This window comes from Euprymna scolopes, chromosome 25, assembly GCF_053919585.1.
Source record: "Euprymna scolopes isolate OS-2025 chromosome 25, ASM5391958v1, whole genome shotgun sequence".
NCBI classification, from domain to species: domain Eukaryota; kingdom Metazoa; phylum Mollusca; class Cephalopoda; order Sepiida; family Sepiolidae; genus Euprymna; species Euprymna scolopes.
The window spans coordinates 92,732,634-92,753,183 of NC_136506.1; the positions used below are offsets into that span (position 1 = coordinate 92,732,634).

General features: G+C 32.8%; 1 protein-coding gene across 1 annotated transcript in view; it reads left to right on the forward strand.

Moving 5' to 3' along the window:
* The window catches only part of LOC145247511 (centromere protein I-like), a 107,068-nt gene that overhangs the window by 73,809 nt on the left and 12,709 nt on the right, over nt 1-20,550 (forward strand). Inside the window, exons 13-18 of the mRNA XM_080109325.1 lie at nt 493-599; nt 4,820-4,973; nt 6,948-7,072; nt 9,223-9,496; nt 11,190-11,228; nt 17,733-17,834. Coding sequence (XP_079965451.1) covers nt 493-599; nt 4,820-4,973; nt 6,948-7,072; nt 9,223-9,496; nt 11,190-11,228; nt 17,733-17,834 — 801 coding nt within the window. The remainder of the gene's footprint in view (nt 1-492; nt 600-4,819; nt 4,974-6,947; nt 7,073-9,222; nt 9,497-11,189; nt 11,229-17,732; nt 17,835-20,550) is intronic.

Below are 20,550 nucleotides of genomic sequence, written 5' to 3' on the forward strand. Positions count from 1 at the left end.
TTAAATGCGCGCACATGTCAATTTAGTTTTTAATCCTTAAATAAATTCAAGTTTTTCTGTTACTCTCCTTTGCTGGCCTAGCGGGTAACATGTCAGGTTTGTTTTACACTTTATTTTCCACCTTCGCCTTGAGGCTTATGGTTCGATCCTACCTACCTACTAAAATTTTTTTTTTTTCTTTTACCACACAGGCGACGCCAGGCAGTTTGCTGTTTTTTTTTTCCGATTTTTTTTTTAAAGAATTTTAACAACTTTTTTTTTTTTTTTTTTAAATATCTACCCCCTCCAAACACACACACACACACCTCCAAACACGTGGGCAACGCCGGGTACCCCCGCTAGTATATATCTATATATATTTGTGTATTTAGATACCATATTTTCATTACTGAACAACACAGAACGCTTCTGCCTAATAAGTCTCTCTGTTTTTGTTTTAAATTTGAACAAAAAAAAATAAATTGACCATTTTTTTTTCCCTTCTCTTTTCAGAGTGCAATTCTGATATCTCTGACAAACCTTGTAAAAAATTACATCTTTAAATGGAATCATCTAACAACTTTAAAAAAGTCTTCACCTGCAATTTTCGCCGAATACATGTAAGTATTCACTCGTAACGTGATTTCATATCAGTTTTTCGCGCTTTTTGTGCCAACGCTGATTTTAGCATTGTCCAATCAAGAAGAAATTTTGCTGTTAAAAAAAAAAAAAAATTTTTAAATGTGCAAATTAAATTACAATGTATTGTGAACTAAGTGGGGAGGCGTGTAAAGCTTCCTCCTGGTCCACCACGGTCAGTTCCCAACAAGAGCAGGCAATTAATCGATTTGATTGGAAAATGGGCGATTTCATCAGTATCGATGAAAATAAAATGTGGGAGTGTGAAACATTGGTTAATCACTATTCAATCCCAGGCAATATCAGGTTTCCCTTCTAGTAATATAACCAAAAGTTTTCACTGTAACCTTAATAACATTCATCGACCATATGACAATTAATGTTCCTATTTACAATGCCTCCCCACGGGACAGAGTTAGACACCAGGGTCGTTTTTTAATGTGGAGAAAAGGAACAAAAATAAAAATTGTCTCAGTCGTGAAGGATTTCTCCTCCACTGACAGAGAACAAGAAATTGAAGTGTAGATCTGAAGAACAGATACTACACTTTGAGGTATTTATTTGCTCCCCCACTGAGCAAATTAGGCACAAGGCCGATTTTTAATGTGAGGAGTGAAGGGGAAATGGGGACCAGCTCCCCGGGGAGTAGGGGAGCCGGATAGTGACAACTGGCATGAAGGGCTGCCCCTACATTGACCAAGGTCTCATATGTGGGGTCGCCCCCACACATGGTCCCTGCCTGCAGTATCTGCCAGAACAGATGGTATTTATTTGCTCCCCCACCGAGCAAATTAGGCACAAGGCCGATTTTTAATGTGAGGCGTGAAGGGGGAATGGGGACCAACTCCCCGGGGAGTAGGGGAGCTGGATAGTGACAATTGGTATGAAGGATTGCCCCTACATTGACCAAGGTCTTATATGTGGGGTCGCCCCCACATATGGTCTTTGCTTGCAGTATCTGCCGGAACAGATGGTATTTATTTGCTCCCCCACCGAGCAAATTAGGCACAAGGCCGATTTTTAATGTGAGGGGTGAAGGGGAAATGGGGACCAACTCCCCGGGGAGTAGGGGAGTTGGATAATGACAATTGGTATGAAGGGTTGCCCCTACATTGACCAAGGTCTTATATGTGGAGTTGCCCCCACATATGGTCTTTGCTTGCAGTATCTGCCTGAACAGATACTACACTTTGAGATATTAAATCTTTTATTCATGTTAAAAAATACAGAAAAAAATCAACGATGAACAAAAAACTTAGGCACATGGCCAACTCAAAAGGGGGGATTTTGGGGGTCGTTGGTCATCCTTGTCACTCCAGAACTAAACAAAGTCAAAAGTTTCTCCTAGCTAGTATCTTTCACCATAATACCGCATTCACCCTTTCATATTGGGGGACGTCCTAGTAACTCCCAATTTTTAAAACATTTTTTATTGACGTGTAAAAACAAAAAAGATAATAAAATGGTAACAATAATTCATTTGTGTCGAGGGCGGGGGAAGAAAAAACAAAAGGTGATTAGTAGGACCCTCCCAACCCCGTCTAGTTGATAGACTGCCCGTTCCACTAGGTTTGTAAAAGGAACCTCGCTTCTGCGGGTCAGTCTCTAGGTGGGGATGCCCTCTAGATGGGGGTGAATGGAGAAAAGAAAATTTTTGTGGGTAAGGGATGGAGGTTAGTTTGTATTTCTTTTTCTCCAAGATGGGTAAAATTTAGAGGAAGGGGTGAAAACAAAAATTGCAAGTAAGAGGGGATGGGGGATCTTGGAGGCTTCCTAATCGGGGAGGGATGGAACACACACTCAGCTAGCTGAGAGACTACTTGTTTAATTTTACTTTACAGAACTGCGCGTTCCACACCTAGGCGGGGAACACGTATTCAAATTTGGCTCCTCTTCGTACACACAGACTTGCCACATGTATCCATCTTCTGTCAAATGCCGCGCGATGCAGCCTTCTTCTATCACATCTGATCTTCACCCGTAGTTGGTGTTTAAAGAACGCGATCAGATCTTGATCAGAAAAAGACAACACCCCCCGGCAACCTTGCAGACGCGACGTCCAAATCACCATTCTCGCCACGGCCAGGATCGTAACGTAGACCATTTGTCTTTCCCGGTCCCACGGCGGCCTCACGTTGTCCACCACATTGGATACAGTAATTGGGCGAGGATGCTCAGGATCGATGCGAGCCGTCACTCCGCTGACATACAACCAGTACTGGCGGAGTTCGCGGCAATCGAAGAAAGCGTGATCTGTAGTTTCTACGGCCGTTGTCCCACAACGGGGACAATCAGGCGACTCCAAAAACCCGGAACTGCATTGTATGTTGTTGAGTGGAAGTGCATTTCGGGCCAATCGCCAGGTCAAAGAGAACTCCGAATTGTTCAGATGACTCGAACCTGGCGCCCAGCTCCACGCGGAGCGGATCTCACTCTGCTGCCACCCCAAACGCGCGCATAGCGGGTCGTCAGCGGCCCCCTTCACTAGATCCCTGTGGAGTTCCCTACGGGTAGCAGTCACAAGGTCACTGGACCTTGGTAGTCGTTTTAGCGCGGCTCGGCACTCTTTCATGTAGGCAGATTCTCCCCGCGGCCTGCGACGGCTCTCGATGGAAGGGTCGAGAACGAGGTCGGGGAAGGCGGCAGTAACCACGGTGTGCCACGATACTACACTTTGATCCTGGCCCGAAGGCCAAGCTGCATGAAATGACCAAAAAGAAGTTGATATGCCATTAGACAAACCAAAGCAAACAAACCACAGAGGATAACGGTTGATGAGTTTGTCCAAAGGTGTGGTAATGATTGTTACGAATAGCCACAGTTTGATTTAGTAGGAGGGTGGCTCAACAGGAATTTGTTTACATGTGACTTGAAAATGACGATGCTGTAGTCAGTTGAGAAACAACGCTGTGGTTTTATGTTCCACAGATGGATAGTTCTTGGAAAAAAAACTTTGCACATGTAAGTTTTGTTTATTTTTTGGTACAGGGAAGAAGAAAAATTATTTTCAGTGGTTATAGCTAGATGAGTTTTTGTTGTGAATATTTTATCGGGGAAAGTCATAGATTGGAGTTCAGTTAAGTACTTACTATGCAAATAATGAGTAGAGAAAGACTAGTAATGTCTCTTTTGTGAGAAAGAGGCTGTATGTTGAACAAGAGTACATCACTCATTAGGCTAGAAGGTAAAATTTCAAAATAACGTCAGTCTTTTCTTACTTATGGAGAGGGGGGAGTATTTGTTGCCATAGGATTTAAAGAGCTATCCATTGTCTCTTGAGACTGAAAGAAGTTCTTTCTTTTCCTTTTTCTTTTTTTTTTTATTCCTTTTTTCTTTTCTTTCTTTTTTTTTCTTTTCTTTTGTTTCTTCGTTTTTTCTTTTTCTTTTGTTTCTTCGTTTTTTCTTTTCTTTTCTGTTTCTTTGTTTTTTCTTTTCTTTTCTGTTTCTTTGTTTTTTTCTTTTCTGTTTGTTTTTTTCTTTTCTGTTTCTTTGTTTTTTCTTTTCTGTTTCTTTGTTTTTTCTTTTCTGTTTCTTTGTTTTTTCTTTTCTGTTTCTTTGTTTTTTCTTTTCTGTTTCTTTGTTTTTTCTTTTCTGTTTCTTTGTTTTTTTCTTTTCTGTTTCTTTGTTTTTTTCTTTTCTGTTTCTTTGTTTTTTCTTTTCTGTTTCTTTGTTTTTTTCTTTTCTGTTTCTTTGTTTTTTTCTTTTCTGTTTCTTTGTTTTTTTCTTTTCTGTTTCTTTGTTTTTTTCTTTTCTGTTTCTTTGTTTTTTTCTTTTCTGTTTCTTTGTTTTTTCTTTTCTGTTTCTTTGTTTTTTTCTTTTCTGTTTCTTTGTTTTTTTCTTTTCTGTTTCTTTGTTTTTTCTTTTTTTGTTTCTTTGTTTTTTTTCTTTTCTGTTTCTTTGTTTTTTCTTTTTTGTTTCTTTGTGTTTTCTTTTCTTTTTTAAGTTGTTTATCTGTTTTCATTCCATATTTTTTCTTTCCTTTATCTTCTTTTCTCTCCCTTCCAATTTTTCTCTCCCTTCCAATTTTTCTCTCCCTTCCAATTTTTCTCTCCCTTTCAATTTTTCTCTCGTCTCCTCTTTTATTGTTCTTATTCTTTCTCTTTATTACATTTACTTAGCCTAAATACCCCCCCCCTCTCCCCCATGCCATCCCATAATGCTCCCATTATTGATAGAATGCAATATGTTCTTTCTTTTTCAGTTTCAGGTTCTTTCAAGGAGACTTTGAGAGTTTTTCGATGGTAAATGAGCTGCGAAAAATTATTAAGTTCATTGACATTTTGTGTTTACAAGGATTGTTATTAGAAAATGACCATACGCTTTTGTTGCACTTCTCGTTGTGGTTTCATGAGCAGGTAACCTTTTTTCTTTATTTTTTCACTAGCATAACCCAGGAGTTAAGTCAGCTTAGATGTTAAAAGGAGTAAAGTTATATAGAAACTTTATTACATTATCAAGTCAATAAGGGTTACAGAAAAGGGAATAGGGGAGAAATCTCTTCAGGCCATGGCATTTTTTTTTTTTTTTTTTTTTACAGTGATCACCACTTATCAAGGCCCGGAAGCCACTCAGGGATAAGGGTTATTGCAAGTACATTACGTTAGTGTGGAGATATGATGAAGTGTTTACTTAAGGGGGCGGTTCATTAGGAATTTGTTAACATTGGACTTGAAGACATCCAAGTTGTAGTCAGGTGAGAAGCAGGCAGGCGGAACAGTTCCACAGGCGTGCAGTTCTAAGAAAGAAGCTTTGTTCATGGAATCAACGTTTTGATTTAGGCACAGATAAAGAGTGGGGGAAATTTTTCACAGTGGATTCAGCTAGACGGGTGTTTTTCGTGAAAGATTGGCGAGGGGGGACCAGAGATTGGAGTTCAGACGAGCACCTGCCATGGAAATAATGATAAAACAAGGATAGGCTCGCAACGTCTCTTCTGTGGGAGAGAGGTTGCAGGGTAGAGAAAAGGGCATCCCCCACTAAGCCATGATATTTTAATGTATAAAAAAAAATGCGCCTTGGGTGCCATCAGTCGGAATTGAAATTGAAAGCAAAATTTGTAAAATAAAAATAAAAACATAAATTAAAATGTTTGCATGGGAAAAGATTCTAAATAGAAATAAATGAAAAAAGATTATATAAACTGTTAAAAAAAATGTTAAAAATGTAAAATAAAAACTACTTAAACGTGATATTCGTTCAAAACAGACCGAGATACATAAAGGCAAATATTTAGTTGGTCTGCTAGAATATTATTAATATTATAAACTTAGTTTCATTAAAAAGTCGTCGAAACATTTTACTCTGTAATTTGTCAACTTCTTTTTTGTTGTTAATGTCTTTTGTGTTGGTTTTAGCGTCCAAAATTGTGGTACGAAATAATGAACTAAAGACGTTTTAAATTGTTAAAAAAATGAAAAATGAAAGTTTTGTTTTTTTTGTTTTGTTTTTGTTTTAATTAAAGAATTGTAATTAGATTGGAATTTTTGTTTCTTTTAAATAAAAATTTAACCCTCAGTTTATTTAAACCGCTGAGAAAAAAATCGAAATAAGGAAATTGTTTTTTGTTTTAATATAATTAGCCACTGGTAAAAAAAATTCCCAGTAAATAGTGCAAATTACCAAACTACCTTGTTTAAATGCAAAAAAAAAAAAAGAAGTCCACTGGTAGGCATGTACGAACCTCAAAACTAAAGATTATGAGACAATCTTCTAATCCATTCAGCCGTTGTGCTGATTACAACATCAGGTTAAAAATTTTTGTGTTAAAACTAATTCTAAGAGGAATGGTTAACGCATGCGCAGATGTTGAAATTCTTTAGAAAGATACGATTTTAACCCCTCCCCCCCCTCCAAAAAAAAAAAAAAAAAGAAAACTATTTCTACATGAATAATTGACCTTTTTTTTTTTTTTTTTTTCAAATTTTTGGATATTATTTGTCTGAGAGATCGCTCTTTCTAACAATACTGAGTTAGTGCATGTACGATATGATGGGAAAAATGTTTAGTGGACACACACACTAACAGAAAGAAAAGAAAAAAACTGGAATCTTAGACAGATATCAATCATATCAGTTATTATAGGTGCCACGGGGCTTATGAAGAAGAACCTGAAGTCCTACCTAACTAATATTCCTGGTGAACCAAGTGCAAAAGTGAACCAGAGAATTGAACTTAAGGGGAACAGCGAGGATACATACCCAATCTTCAAAGGAAGAAAATTAAAAAAAAAAAAAAAAACATTTGCCTTATATATGACAGAAGAAGAAGAAGATTACCTGCATTGTTGTTTTTGTTTTTTGTAAACATTATCTTTTTTTCTTCATATTCAGTTGGTGGCCAGTATGAATAAATATAAATTTTACATGTTAATCATGCCGTCTAATGAACTCATCAACCGAATTTTCCTCAATGACGATTCTACAGCCATTTCACGCCTTTGTCAGCTCCTTCTTGAGTAAGTATTTATTTATTTTGTCAAAGAAAAAAAAATTTCTTTATGTAATCATGGTGTGATGTTCTGTAGCTGAGTCCATAATGTAATATTGCTTGCCAATGAATACTGACCGTTCAGAATCCACGGCAAGTAACGACTTCTGCATAGTGAGCAAGCAAGCCATGCTTCACTGGATATGCCACCAAAGGTGACAGCAAAAATGTCATTTAATAAACAGATTTTTAAAAATGTTCTTTTTAAGTTTTTTTTTTTTTTTTAATTAATTATTTCATAATTTCACTGAAGATTATCATATTAGAAATTATGTTTATTTTTAGTTTTGTTGCATATATGAATTGACTGTTTTTTTTTTTTTAATTAATTATTTCATAATTTCACTGAAGATTATCATATTAGAAATTATGTTTATTTTTAGTTTTGTTGCATATATGAATTGACTGTTTTTTGTTTTTTTTTAATTAATTATTTCATAATTTCACTGAAGATTATCATATTAGAAATTATGTTTAATTTTAGTTTTGTTGCATATATGAATTGACTTTGTTTTTTTTTTGTTTTTGTTTTTTTTAATTAATTATTTCATAGTTTCACTGAAGATTATCATATTAGAAATTATGTTCATTTTTAGTTTTGTTGCATATATGAATTGACTGTTTTTTTTTTTTTTAATTAATTATTTCATAATTTCACTGAAGATTATCATATTAGAAATTATGTTCATTTTTAGTTTTGTTGCATATATGAATTGACTGTTTTTTTTTTTTAATTAATTATTTCATAATTTCACTGAAGATTATCATATTAGAAATTATGTTCATTTTTAGTTTTGTTGCATATATGAATTGACTGTTTTTTTTTTTTTTTTAATTAATTATTTCATAATTTCACTGAAGATTATCATATTAGAAATTATGTTCATTTTTAGTTTTGTTGCATATATGAATTGACTGTTTTTTTTTTTTTTTAATTAATTATTTCATAATTTCACTGAAGATTATCATATTAGAAATTATGTTCATTTTTAGTTTTGTTGCATATATGAATTGACTGTTTTTTTTTTTTAATTAATTATTTCATAATTTCACTGAAGATTATCATATTAGAAATTATGTTCATTTTTAGTTTTGTTGCATATATGAATTGACTGTTTTTTTTTTTTAATTAATTATTTCATAATTTCACTGAAGATTATCATATTAGAAATTATGTTCATTTTTAGTTTTGTTGCATATATGAATTGACTGTTTTTTTTTTTTTTTTAATTAATTATTTCATAATTTCACTGAAGATTATCATATTAGAAATTATGTTCATTTTTAGTTTTGTTGCATATATGAATTGACTGTTTTTTTTTTTTTGTTTTTTTTTTCTAATTGAAATTTAGATTCTTGCCCAGAATTCCCTCTATATTAAAAAACAAAAATAAAGAAAAAAATCTGTATGACGTACATACTACTGATGAAACAGAAATATCATGTTCCAAAAATCACATAAATTAACCATGCATGCCAATGAGTACTGTCCTCTCAGAGTCTAGAACGAGCACCAACTTCTACACAGTGAGCAAGCCTTGATTCGCTGTATATGTCATATAAAGGTGACAACAAAAATGATTCCACATTTTTTTTTTTTGTTGTTGAAGTTATTTCATAGTTTCACTGAAGACCATCATATTATATTAGTTTTTAGTTTGTTGCATATATGACTTCACAAAAATAAAGTGTGACTAAATGTTTTTTTTTAATTGAAATTTTGATTCTTGTTTAGAATTTCCTCATATTAAAAAACAAAAATGAAGAAAAATCTGTATGACGTACAAACTAATGACAAAACAAAAATATCTTATTACAAAAATCATGTAAATTGATCAAGTACTAGTATACAGAGAGTGACAGTCTCGCTCACCATTTTGAAAAGAAAAAAATAATGGGAAACAAAGGGGGATAATTCAACAATAATTTATACTAGATTTATGTAGTAATACCTACAAATTCTCATTAATTGCTTAGAAATGGTTTTCTTTATAAAAACAATCAATTTACATGATTTTTGGAATATGATTATTTGATGTCATTTTTATTTTCCTTTTAGTGAAACTGTTTTTCATGTTCATGTCCATCACTTTACTCTGTTCCACTTTTCTTCCACAGTTACACGTTCATATTGACCCAGTTGAAATCAGACAAATTTCTGAAGCCTCACATTGGCAAATATGTTGTGAGTATCAATAAAAACATTCAGGACATTTGCAATTCCATTTGGCGATTTAAGGCATTTGACGTGCAAGAAATTGAGAAAGGAACGTATCTGTTTGATTTTAACATCAGCCAAGTGCTCAGCATTCCGCAGAAATCCTTGCATTCTTCACTTTCTTTTATTCATCATCCGGCATTCTTGGGATTTGCAAGCATCTTTCTTCATGAGGTAAGTTTGAATTTAAAAAAAAATTTTATTTGATGGATGTTTTTCTTCTATTTTTTTTTTTTATGCGGATGTTGTTTTTTTTTTTTTTGCACAAACATTAGTCATGGTGAAATAAATTTTTCGCTCGTGGGGGGGGGACCCCGTATGCTCGTCTTGTTTTAATCTTAGTTGCATTTTAATTTTGATGGCGATCAATTCTGAGAGGGGGAGTTGGGGTGGGGGTGCTGAATAAATAATATTTTTTTTCTTCTGCAGAAAAAATGCATTAAAAATGTTATGGGGTGTTTATAATATGCTGGGGCACGTTGTAAAAATTTACCATTTATTTATATTATTATTATTATTAAAAAGTTCTGTAAATATATATTAAAAAATATGCACTCAGAAAGGCACCCATTTTAAAAAACATGTTTTGTAAATATATTTTTTTTCTTTTAAATCTTTTTTTTTTTTTTTTGTCACAAGGTAGTCACCATTTATCAAGGCCCGGAAGCCACTCGGGGGTAAGGGTTATTGTGTGTACAGTACGTTAGTGTTGGAGATTTGATAAAGTGTCTTACTTAAGGAGGCGGTTCATCAGGAATTTGTTTACATTGGACTTGAAGACATATATTTAAAAAAAAAAATCTTGCTTGCAAACGTTTAACCATGTTTGACGTGTTAACAAGCAACTAACGCCAATGTTAAGGTCGAACAACCGGTGTCACTTGAAATGTTCGCCAATCTTCTTTGTCTTCTGCTACGGGGTATCTAATCTTTACTTGACCCCATTTATTTCTTCATTCTCTTGTTACCGCTGTGACATCCCTCATGTGATCGGCTTCTCAATGTCATCCATGTCCTTCACCTCTTCACCTGACCTTGAACATTATTCTCGTCTCTAACGTTATCTACTTTTTAAAATTCTTTATTTTTCCCTACCGGTGATGATATGTCGCATACATTTGCATATGCGTTTCTGCACTGCGCTATATTATGTAAGCAAATTCTAAATCGTCTTGAACCTGCTCTCTCTTTTTAAGTCGTTTTTTTTTTTTTTTTTAATTATTTTGCCCTTTATTTTTGTTCAAAATTCTACGAGATTTTTTTTTTTTTTTTTGCATTTTCACCACAAACAAGGCACAGTGTCACTTTGATATAGGGGGCTAATATCTAGGACATAATTTATAGGGGGTACTATGTGGGGAGTTGAGCAGCAAGATGTCTGTTTACACTACACTTGAACTTCTGTATGTCAGTACAGTTGGGAAAACAGGAACCCGGAAGGGAATTCCAAAGTCTAGCAGTCCTAGGGAAGAAACTATTAGAGTAGAAGGCTTTCTTACATCTAGAGATTTCTACTGTGTAGGGGTGGGATTTTGCTGCTTGTTGGGTTTGTCAGGATATTTTTGTTGAGGAGGTATAAGGGCTTATAGGATGTAAGAGCATTCACCATTAAAATACTTGTAAAACAGGCTGAGGAATGCAACATTGCCATGACGCCATTTTGATCATGGTTTGGTATCCTACACTTGCACATTTTTTTTCTCATTGATAACTTGAGATTCAGAGATTTTGATCTCATCAGAATGTTTTCTTTTTTCTTCCTGATTTTTTTTTTTTTTTTATGATTTAACGGCATAGAAAATTGATTTAAGAATTGTTTGTTTAATTAGAAGTTAAAGTTTATCTTTCTTTTTTTTTTTTTATTCAGAAACTACCCGAAGGACCGCATCATCCATCATTAATACGAGTAAGTTTGATTTTCTTTCTGATGTGATTTATTTTTTTAACATTTTTAAAAATGCTGTTTTGTCTTTTTTACTCATCTTCATGCCAAACAAGGCATATAGCCACTGGACGTAAGGGGCTACTATTTGGGACCATGCCTAAGAAAGATTAAGATGTTGGTTTATGTTACATTTGAACTTCTGCATATCAGTACAGTTAGGGAAGCAAGAAGGGAATTCCAAAGTTTAGCTGTTCTACGGAAGAAACTATTAGTGTAGAAAGCTTTCTGGCATTTGGGGATCTCAACAGTGAAGGGGTGTGAGTTTGTCGGGGATATGTCCATCAAGGGGGTACAAGTGCAATGAGTTTTAGAAATATTCTTCTGGTTGACCGCTTTTTCTTTTTTTTTTCTTTTTTTTTTCTTTCTTTTTTCCTTTCTTTTTTTTCTTTTTTTCTTTCTTTTTTTTTCTTTTTTTCTTTCTTTTTTTTTCTTTCTTCTTTTTTTTTCTTTCTTCTTTCTTTTTTCTTTTTTTCTTTTTTTTTCTTTTTTCTTTTTTTTTCTTTTTTTTTTTCTGATTCTCTTTCTTAATACAGATATTGTTTAGTTATTTGACATGCATTATATAATACTTATGTGTGCATTGATTTTTGTTATTTTTAGTCATAATTATGTTAGGTGTGAATTTGCTCTCCCTGGGAGCTAGGAAGAGTTATCTCCCTTAGAATTAAATAGTCCCCCCCCTCCCTACAAACATTTAGGGATGTGTACAAATACATTATGCACATATATTCATTGTTTATTTAGTAATGCCCTTCGACCATAAAAACGCTTTGAATATTTAAAAATTCAGAGTGGTTTTACTAAAATAATCATATTTTAAAACCAAAAAACTTGAAGTCCTTCAAATACCACCATTTTTTTCCGAAGTGAATATCCTTTCAAATGCTTTGATAAATAATAATATACATGATATAATTGGAGATGTTTGGGAAAGTAATAATAAAAATTTTAACACGTCAGATTCTTTTTTTTTTTTTTTTACCCCCACAGTGTTTAAAACATTGGTACCATTTCTCTATATGAGAAATTTCGTCATGAAATTTGGTACACAATCCGACTCCCCCCCCCCCCCCAAAAAAAAACATAGATCTCATCTATATATATAAAAGCCAAAAATCTGTGTGTATGTATGTATGTATGTATGTATGTTTGTTTGTAACGCTAAAACTTTTGACAGACGGAACCAAAGTTGACAAATGTGGTATCATATTGAAGCTCCATCACCCGGATGACAAATATCGAAATTTCACGTCAAACGGACCACTAGAAGTGGGTCAACTGATCAGTTTTCTTCAAGGGGGGCCCCCCCAAATCCCAAACATCTGTGTGTATGTAGGTTTGTATGTAACGCTAAAACTTTTGACAGACACAACCAAACTTGACAAATTTGCTATCCTCTTGAAGCCCCATCACCCGGATGACAAATAACGAAATTTCACGTCAAACGGACCACTAGAAGTAGGTCAACTGATCAGTTTTCTTCAAGGGGGGGCCCTCCAAAAACCTGTCATTATCTATATATATAAAAGCCAAAAATCTGTGTGTATGTATGTATGTATGTTTGTTTGTAACGCTAAAACTTTTGACAGACGGAACCAAAGTTGACAAATGTGGTATCATATTGAAGCTCCATCACCATCACATATGTTATAAATTCCAAATTTCCACAACCTGGCAAATACTGGTACACGCTAGCAAATTTAGATTTGCAATTACAGAATATGATTCTAATTTTTTCCTTTGCTCTTTATTCTAACACTACACTAAGTTTACTGTGTTATTTCGCTACAGTTGATATTGTGTAGAACAATAAGAAAATCATAGTGAACAATGCATTCAACAAAATTTCACACACATTTCTAGATACCTATATCTAATAAGTTCAAAAGAAAGGACACACTTAGGGAGGTATTTTGGTGGTCAAGTCACTAATAAGAGATTAGCTGGTTTCCCGGCATAGCCCAGGCTGTAATAAAGATTGACTGAAATACATGTTCTAGCTGGTTTCTAGGCGTTGCCAGGGATGTAATATAGACACATTATGTTGTATATTACCTGTTCTCTTCTCCCTAAGGTAAAACAATTTCATATACATGCTGTAAATTACCTATGCTAGGGATAAAGCATGAACAATACCAGTCTTAGGGTAGATAAAACAAATAATACATAGAGATGAAAGATTCCTCTCCCCTAAGAATAAAACATATGTTCAATATCTGCTTTTGTTTTTTCATTGTTTATACGGTCCCGAGCAACGCCGGGTAGCCCTGCTAGTTTATTATTATAAACTAGTCCATTTGTTTTTTTGTTTTTTTTTGTTTTTTTTTTGTGATCTTAAAAAGTAAAACTTCTACATGATGTGTTTCAGCCATTTTTTTCTAAAACTTTTTCGTAACGTAATAAGCAAAATGAAGTTCTTATTATTTTTATGTGTTAAAATGATAATTCTGTACTGATTTCTTTTTTGGTACTGCTGATTTTTAATCATGCTTCCCCTAAAATGCTAACCCGTTTTTAACGAAAATAAACAATGTAACTAGTAGCGCTAATACTCAGCAAGCTGAAGCAGCAGCAGCAATTTAGTTTAAAACAAGTTTTGTGAATTACGTTTATTTGGAAAAACAAAACTTGTTTGTAATTTTTTTATAGAATTTCCTTTGAGAAATATTGGTGTTCAAATGTACTTTTGAGCTTTAATTGTAGTAATAAATGACTTTATAGCTAAACTTTTTTTTTTAGGTGATTATGTGTGAATGCTAGTGATGGAACGGTTCCAATATTTTTCCTGATTCTGATACAATGTCTGATTCTTTGAAATTTCTAAATATAGATTTTTTTTTTGGAGGCGAGTTACTGCAAAAATGGCGAAACATGTACATATAAATTTCCTAAATGTAGAAATACACTCATGAAAATGATCTATAGATTTTAGTTTTACTGGTAGTTTAAAATCAATAAATATTTATCATTTTATCATTAATATGAGCCATGGAAAATTAAGTTTTAACCAAAAATAAGCAAATAAAGTAGTGCTCATACTCAGAAAGCTGAAACAGGAACTATTTAGTTTTAAGTTAAACAAGTTTTGTGAATTACGTTTATTTTGATAAAGCAAAACTTTTTTGTTTAAAATTAATACTGTTTGTGATTCTTTTATAGAATTTTCTTTAAGAAATATTATACCTTTAAGCTTTAATTGTAGTAATAAATGCCGATTAACCTCCCCCCCCCAAAAAAAACCCCTCATTTTCATGTTCTTGCAATGTTTCAGCCAATGTAACTCCTAACCTTTTTCAGATGCAGTTTGTTGAACTGTGGAGTCTGTATAAAATTTCAAATGGAACATTGAGGTTAAAATAATTCTGGAGATTAATGTTTTAATTATAAAGGTGATACTAAGAATACAATTACAAATTACTTAAGACATGGTTGACAGAACAAGAACAATCTACTTCCATGGATTAAATAAAAGGTTCAGTTCACAATTCCATACAGATTTCTGAGTTTGAGAAAATGCACCTGAAAAAAAGTAGGAGATTACATTGGCTGAAATATGCAGATTTGGGGTTTGTTCACACAATTCACAGAGATTCCAAAAAGTGGTAAAAAATAATCAAATATATAATAAATAAATGTTCCCAAAGGCAAGATAAGTTACTCTTCTACCTAACTGGGTAGGTATTTAGTGTTTTTACTTAATGTAAGATGTTTATTCGGGTCGAAAAACAAGCGTTTTCAAAGGGTACACTACCACACACAAAAAAAGGCCACGTAACAAATATATTGTGGCCATTTTTTCTTGTGGTTGCGTATTCTTTGAAAACGCTTGTTTTTCGAGCTGTAAACATTTTACATTAAATAAAAACACCTACCCAGTTAGGTAGAAGAGTAAGTTATCTTGCCATTGACCACTTTTTCAAATCGATGTGGATTGTGAACCAAAGCTCAGATTTTTTTTAAAAAACCTTTAAATATTATTAAGCGTCAAATCTAATACATAAAGTAAAGTCAGTCTCTTGTATAATTTGTCATCATGTTCTTCCTATGAAAGCGATGTTTGGTTCTGGTTTGTCAGCTCCTTTGATGGATTGTTACAGCATATTGGTAAGAATAATAGAATGTAATTTATTATTCTCATCTTACGTGTTATTAGCACACTGTTTCGGTCGCTGCAACCTGCGACCTTCTTCGGGTGTTGAAAACATGCTTCTTTTCCTACTAAGGAAAAAGAGGGTTGGCTCTGCATTACAAGAATTCGAACCGTTTGTTTGAGGGTGGATCTGTAGATAATAAAGAAGGTTCAATCTTCAGGGGTCACTAAGATATTTTTAAAAACGCTTTCCTATGACTCAATTTTTCGGGATATCTATACTAATTGCTAATATCAGTGAAAAAATGTTTTACGAAACAGAGGATTGATACTCATGCATATTTAAAAAACAAAAAACAAAAAAAAAAACAATGCAAGGGGGCAACTCCAAGGAAAAAAATGTTTTTTTTGTTTTTGTGAAGTTACCTTCCTTGGGTTGGGCATGTTTTCAGCGCCTGAAGAAGGTCGTAGGTTACAGCGACCAAAACGTTGTGCTAATAACACCCAAGATGAGAATAATAGTCCGATTAATCAACATAACACAAGAAAAAACACAAAACAAAACAAAACAAAACACAAAACAAAACACAACACAACACAACACAAAACACAGCACAACACAAGCAAAAACAATTATTTACTTAATTGTGATGTTGAAATTAGTAGCATACTAGCAGGATGCCTGATATTGCTCAGTCATAAAATATGCTTAAATATGTAATTTTAATTTCTGTACATTTTGTATTGATTATTACAAAGCTAATTCTCTATTGATTATTATATTGTACCTAATATATAGTAGTGTCTGCCTAGTGTGGCCCAATCATAAAATATGCTTGAATATATTTTAATTCATGCAGATTTTGTATTTATTATTATAGAGCCAATTCTCGATTGATTATCATATTGTACCCAATATATAGTCGTGATTTAAAAAGTTGAAAAAAAAAAAAATATATAACTTGGTGCCATCAGTTAGAATTGAAACTGAAATATATACCTCTCCAGCATTATTAGTTATCATCTAAGCTAAGTCTATATGCATATAAAAACTTTTTAAAATAACATTAACGGTATAAATGTATATTTGTTCATGCGTAGAAATAACACATTTTGTTGACTAATGCTGGTCAAGTTCCAATCCTTTTCGATTTTGTCCCCCTAGCAACTATTTTTACAATTCGAATTTGTTCCAAATTTGGTCCAAATCCTTCTTATATCGAATTTAAAGTTTATTGATCAAAAATTGACAGAAGAGTTTGGTATAGATCGCACAGACAGACAAACAAAGTCACTTTTATATATCGGTAGATAAATTGATTACTACATTATTACATAAAACATTTACTTTCACGATCCAGTGATCCAACATTATTATTTTGAAATCCCGTCTTCATGTAGTTGCCTCCCTTGTGATCAGAAAAAAACTTTATTGTTTAAGAAAAACTTGCAATTTTCATTAATAATTTTCTATTTTATCATTTTTTTTGTGATTTTTGGATATGTTACTAATTTTGGCATGACAATTAAATAGATAACATTGCTTTTAGTTAGAAGAAATTTAATTTTTCGATATTTCTTATTATTTTGAAGAAACATTGATTTATCTCCAAAAAATACTTTCACCAAGCTGGAATTATTTTCATATGGACACCATCTTAAAAATATGTAACTCTTTATTGTATTTATTTGCTTCCCCACCAAAGCAAATTAGGCACAAGGCCGTTTTAAATGTGGGGTAAAAACAATCTCCCCTAAAAGTAGGCAAAAAGGGGGCACTCTGGTTACCAAAAATAATAATTGCCCCAGTATAGAGGGTTTCCCCTCCATTGACTGGTACAAATTATCTTAAGTGCAGCATCTGCAGACAGATACTACACTTTGATCTCAGCCTGAAGGCCAAGAACAACAGAAAAAAGGCAAGCCTCTACTTTACTTTGTTTAGAATAAAAAAATTAAAAAAACAAAAAAATTTTAAAATTTAGAAAAACAAGTGTTACATAATTTTTATTATTAAATGATTAAAATCATTTTTCTTTTTCTTTTTGAACTTTCATTGTTCAGACAACGTATTCGTTTTTTGTTTTTTTTCTCTCTCTGTTTCATTTTACTGAGAGGTCAGCCCAATTATTTGATTTTCTAAATTTTCAAATTAAACTCCCGAAATAATGTTTTCAAAGATGTGATAAAGTTTCTCTAAAAACAAAAATATTACATATGAAACCACTACCGGGGAATGCCAGGTAGTTACAGCTAGCAAATGTATAATAATGGAATTGCACTTGATGCAAATATTGATGATATTAATGAAATTCTACTTGTTTATTTTTTTGTAGTTTTCATTTTTTTTTTTTTTTTTCATTATATTTTTTCAGAAACATCGTCGGGAATATTTCCTATTTCTAAAAAATCAAAACCTAACAGGCCTTACAGATTTCTTAAGCAAATTTATTGAATCGAGACTAGGATTACAAGAGGTAGGTGGCTTTTCCTCCTTTTTATTTTTCTTCCTTTTTGTTTTTCCTCCTTTTTATTTTCTTCCTTTTTATTTTTCCTCCTTTTTATTTTTCCTCCTTTTTATTTTTCCTCCTTTTTATTTTTCCTCCTTTTTATTTTTCCTCCTTTTTATTTTTCCTCCTTTTATTTTTCCTCCTTTTTATTTTTCCTCCTTTTTATTTTTTCCTCCTTTTTATTTTTCCTCCTTTTATTTTTCCTCCTTTTTGTTTTTCTTTTTTGTTTTTCTCCTGTTTTATTTTTCTCTCCTTTCTTTGTTTTTTCTCCTTTTTTTTCTCTACTTTTTTGTTTTTTCGCCTTTTTTTTGTTTTTTCTCCCTTTTTTTGTTTTTCTCCCTTTTTTTGTTTTTTTCTCCCTTTTTCTCTACTTTTTTGTTTTTTCTCCTTTTCTGTTTTTTTCTTTTTTCTCTCCTTTCTTTGTTTTTTCTCCGTTTTCTAATTTTTTTTCCTGTTTTTTTATTTTTCTCCTTCTTTGCATTTTTTCTCCCTTTTCTGTTTTGTCCCCTCCTTTTTCCCCTGTTCTTTTTTTATTTTTATTTTCTCTTTATTTGTTTTCCATTTTTTTCTTATTCTGACTTATCAAAGCACAGTGACAGTATCAAATAGCATAAATATTTTTTGTTCATTCGGACAAAAACACAAAACTGATGTGTTATCATCTTCCTGCACAATTATGATAAAACTGCACATCAATTCTGACCAAATACAGTCTGACCTATTTACTTACCATGACATAAAGGCAAAGTTAGAGGCAAGTTCGTTTTTTTTTTGTTTTTTTTTATGTGGCAGATAATTCAGCCCCACTCTAGATGGGTGCAAAAATAAAAATTGCCCCAGTCAAAGAATTTTTCCTTCTGGCCGAGGACAGAACAGATTCTATACACTGAAATATTTATTTGGAGAAAATTTAAAAAATTTACATTAACAGCAGACAAAGTGCAAAGTCATTCAAAAGAAAATGGGTGTCGTTGGTCATTGTTTGTCACAATAACAAGAAAATGTCTATCCTACTCTAAACTAGATACTGTACTGAAGACCAGCACTTTTCTACATTTTTTTATTTTATGAAAGTTTTTGATTGTGTTCACACTTTCAAGAGATATGACTTCTTTGACTATATTTTGTATCTTTTATGGCATAGGTTGTCACCATTAGAGTTATTGTAAGCCGTGAAAAGCCCCTAAATGTGGAAATAATTTTTTGAAAACCTCCTTATGTTCTCCACTCTATCATAAAGAGCAAGATGTATTTGTATCTGTGAGTATATAACAGACATATTGCTGTGCAACTCCCTACTTAGAATGCCCCTATAAATTTAGTTCCCTATCAGAATAAATCTTTGTCTTGGCGGTAATACACCTTGATTATTGTAAATTATATATACATAAGTCACTTTACTATTTTGAAGCAAAATATGCCTTTTTTTTCCCAGTAAATAGTACACTCTTAACCCTTATCCTCGAATGGTCTCTAGCATTGACAAGTGGTTATGCCTATGTAAAAAAAAATATATATATATATATATAAAAAAATAAAATGTAAGTGTAATAGAAGGCTATTGCAATGTGTGTTACTTTTTTTTTGTTTTATTTTACTTCAGTCGAAGTTCTCAGAAATCAAGGGGCCCACAACCTGGGGCTAACACTTGTCCTCTATATGAGATACATAGATATTCGAATGTTCCATTTAAGTTCTTTATTTCTCAAACACTGAGTTAATAAAGAAGTTGAGAACATAATTTTCCTCTCCCCAATTAACCATTTTTATATGTTGTAGTATATCTTTTATTTTGGTCCCTTGGTCTTACTGGATTCCAGGACAAGAATTTATCTAGTCTGGTGGAGTATCCAGCTTCGTGTTATTCCTTGAGGTAACATCAGTTGGAGAAGATGCACCATTCCTCATAAAAACTAATGTGGGTTAGCCAGAGTGAGGAGATCTTATTTGGGCAGTGAATACGATATGATTTTGAATATTTGATCATGATTTATTTCTATGGAAAAAAATATCCTCATGCCAGGTTGTTCTGACAAACTCCTGTACAGAGAGACCATAGACACTCGAGGACAGTGTCTAGTAGCCATTCAAGTTCTCACCAGTAGGCATTCAAGGTGTTAGAAATGGTGTGGAAAATGAACAAAAATAGACAAATAGGTGGAAATCTTGTAGAATGATAAAATACTGTACGTCTATTTATTTTTCAAAGTCGCATATAACATCACATATAACATCACATATAACATCGCATATAACATCACATATAACATCACATATAACATCACATATAACATCACATATAACATCACATATAACATCACATATAACATCGCATATAACATCGCATATAACATCGCATATAACATCGCATATAACATCGCATATAACATCACATATAACATCACATATAACATCGCATATAACATCGCATATAACATCGCATATAACATCGCATATAACATCGCATATAACATCGCATATAACATCACATATAACATCACATATAACATCGCATATAACATCGCATATAAAGTCAGTAAATGGGGACTTACTGGTTTTGGGACCGGGATGATTAATGCCTTTGATATTTCGGGATAATATCCCTTTGTCAAAAATAAAAACGGTGTGAAAACTGATAAATGTTTCAATACACCTTTTTTCTTTTTGACAAAAGGATGTTATC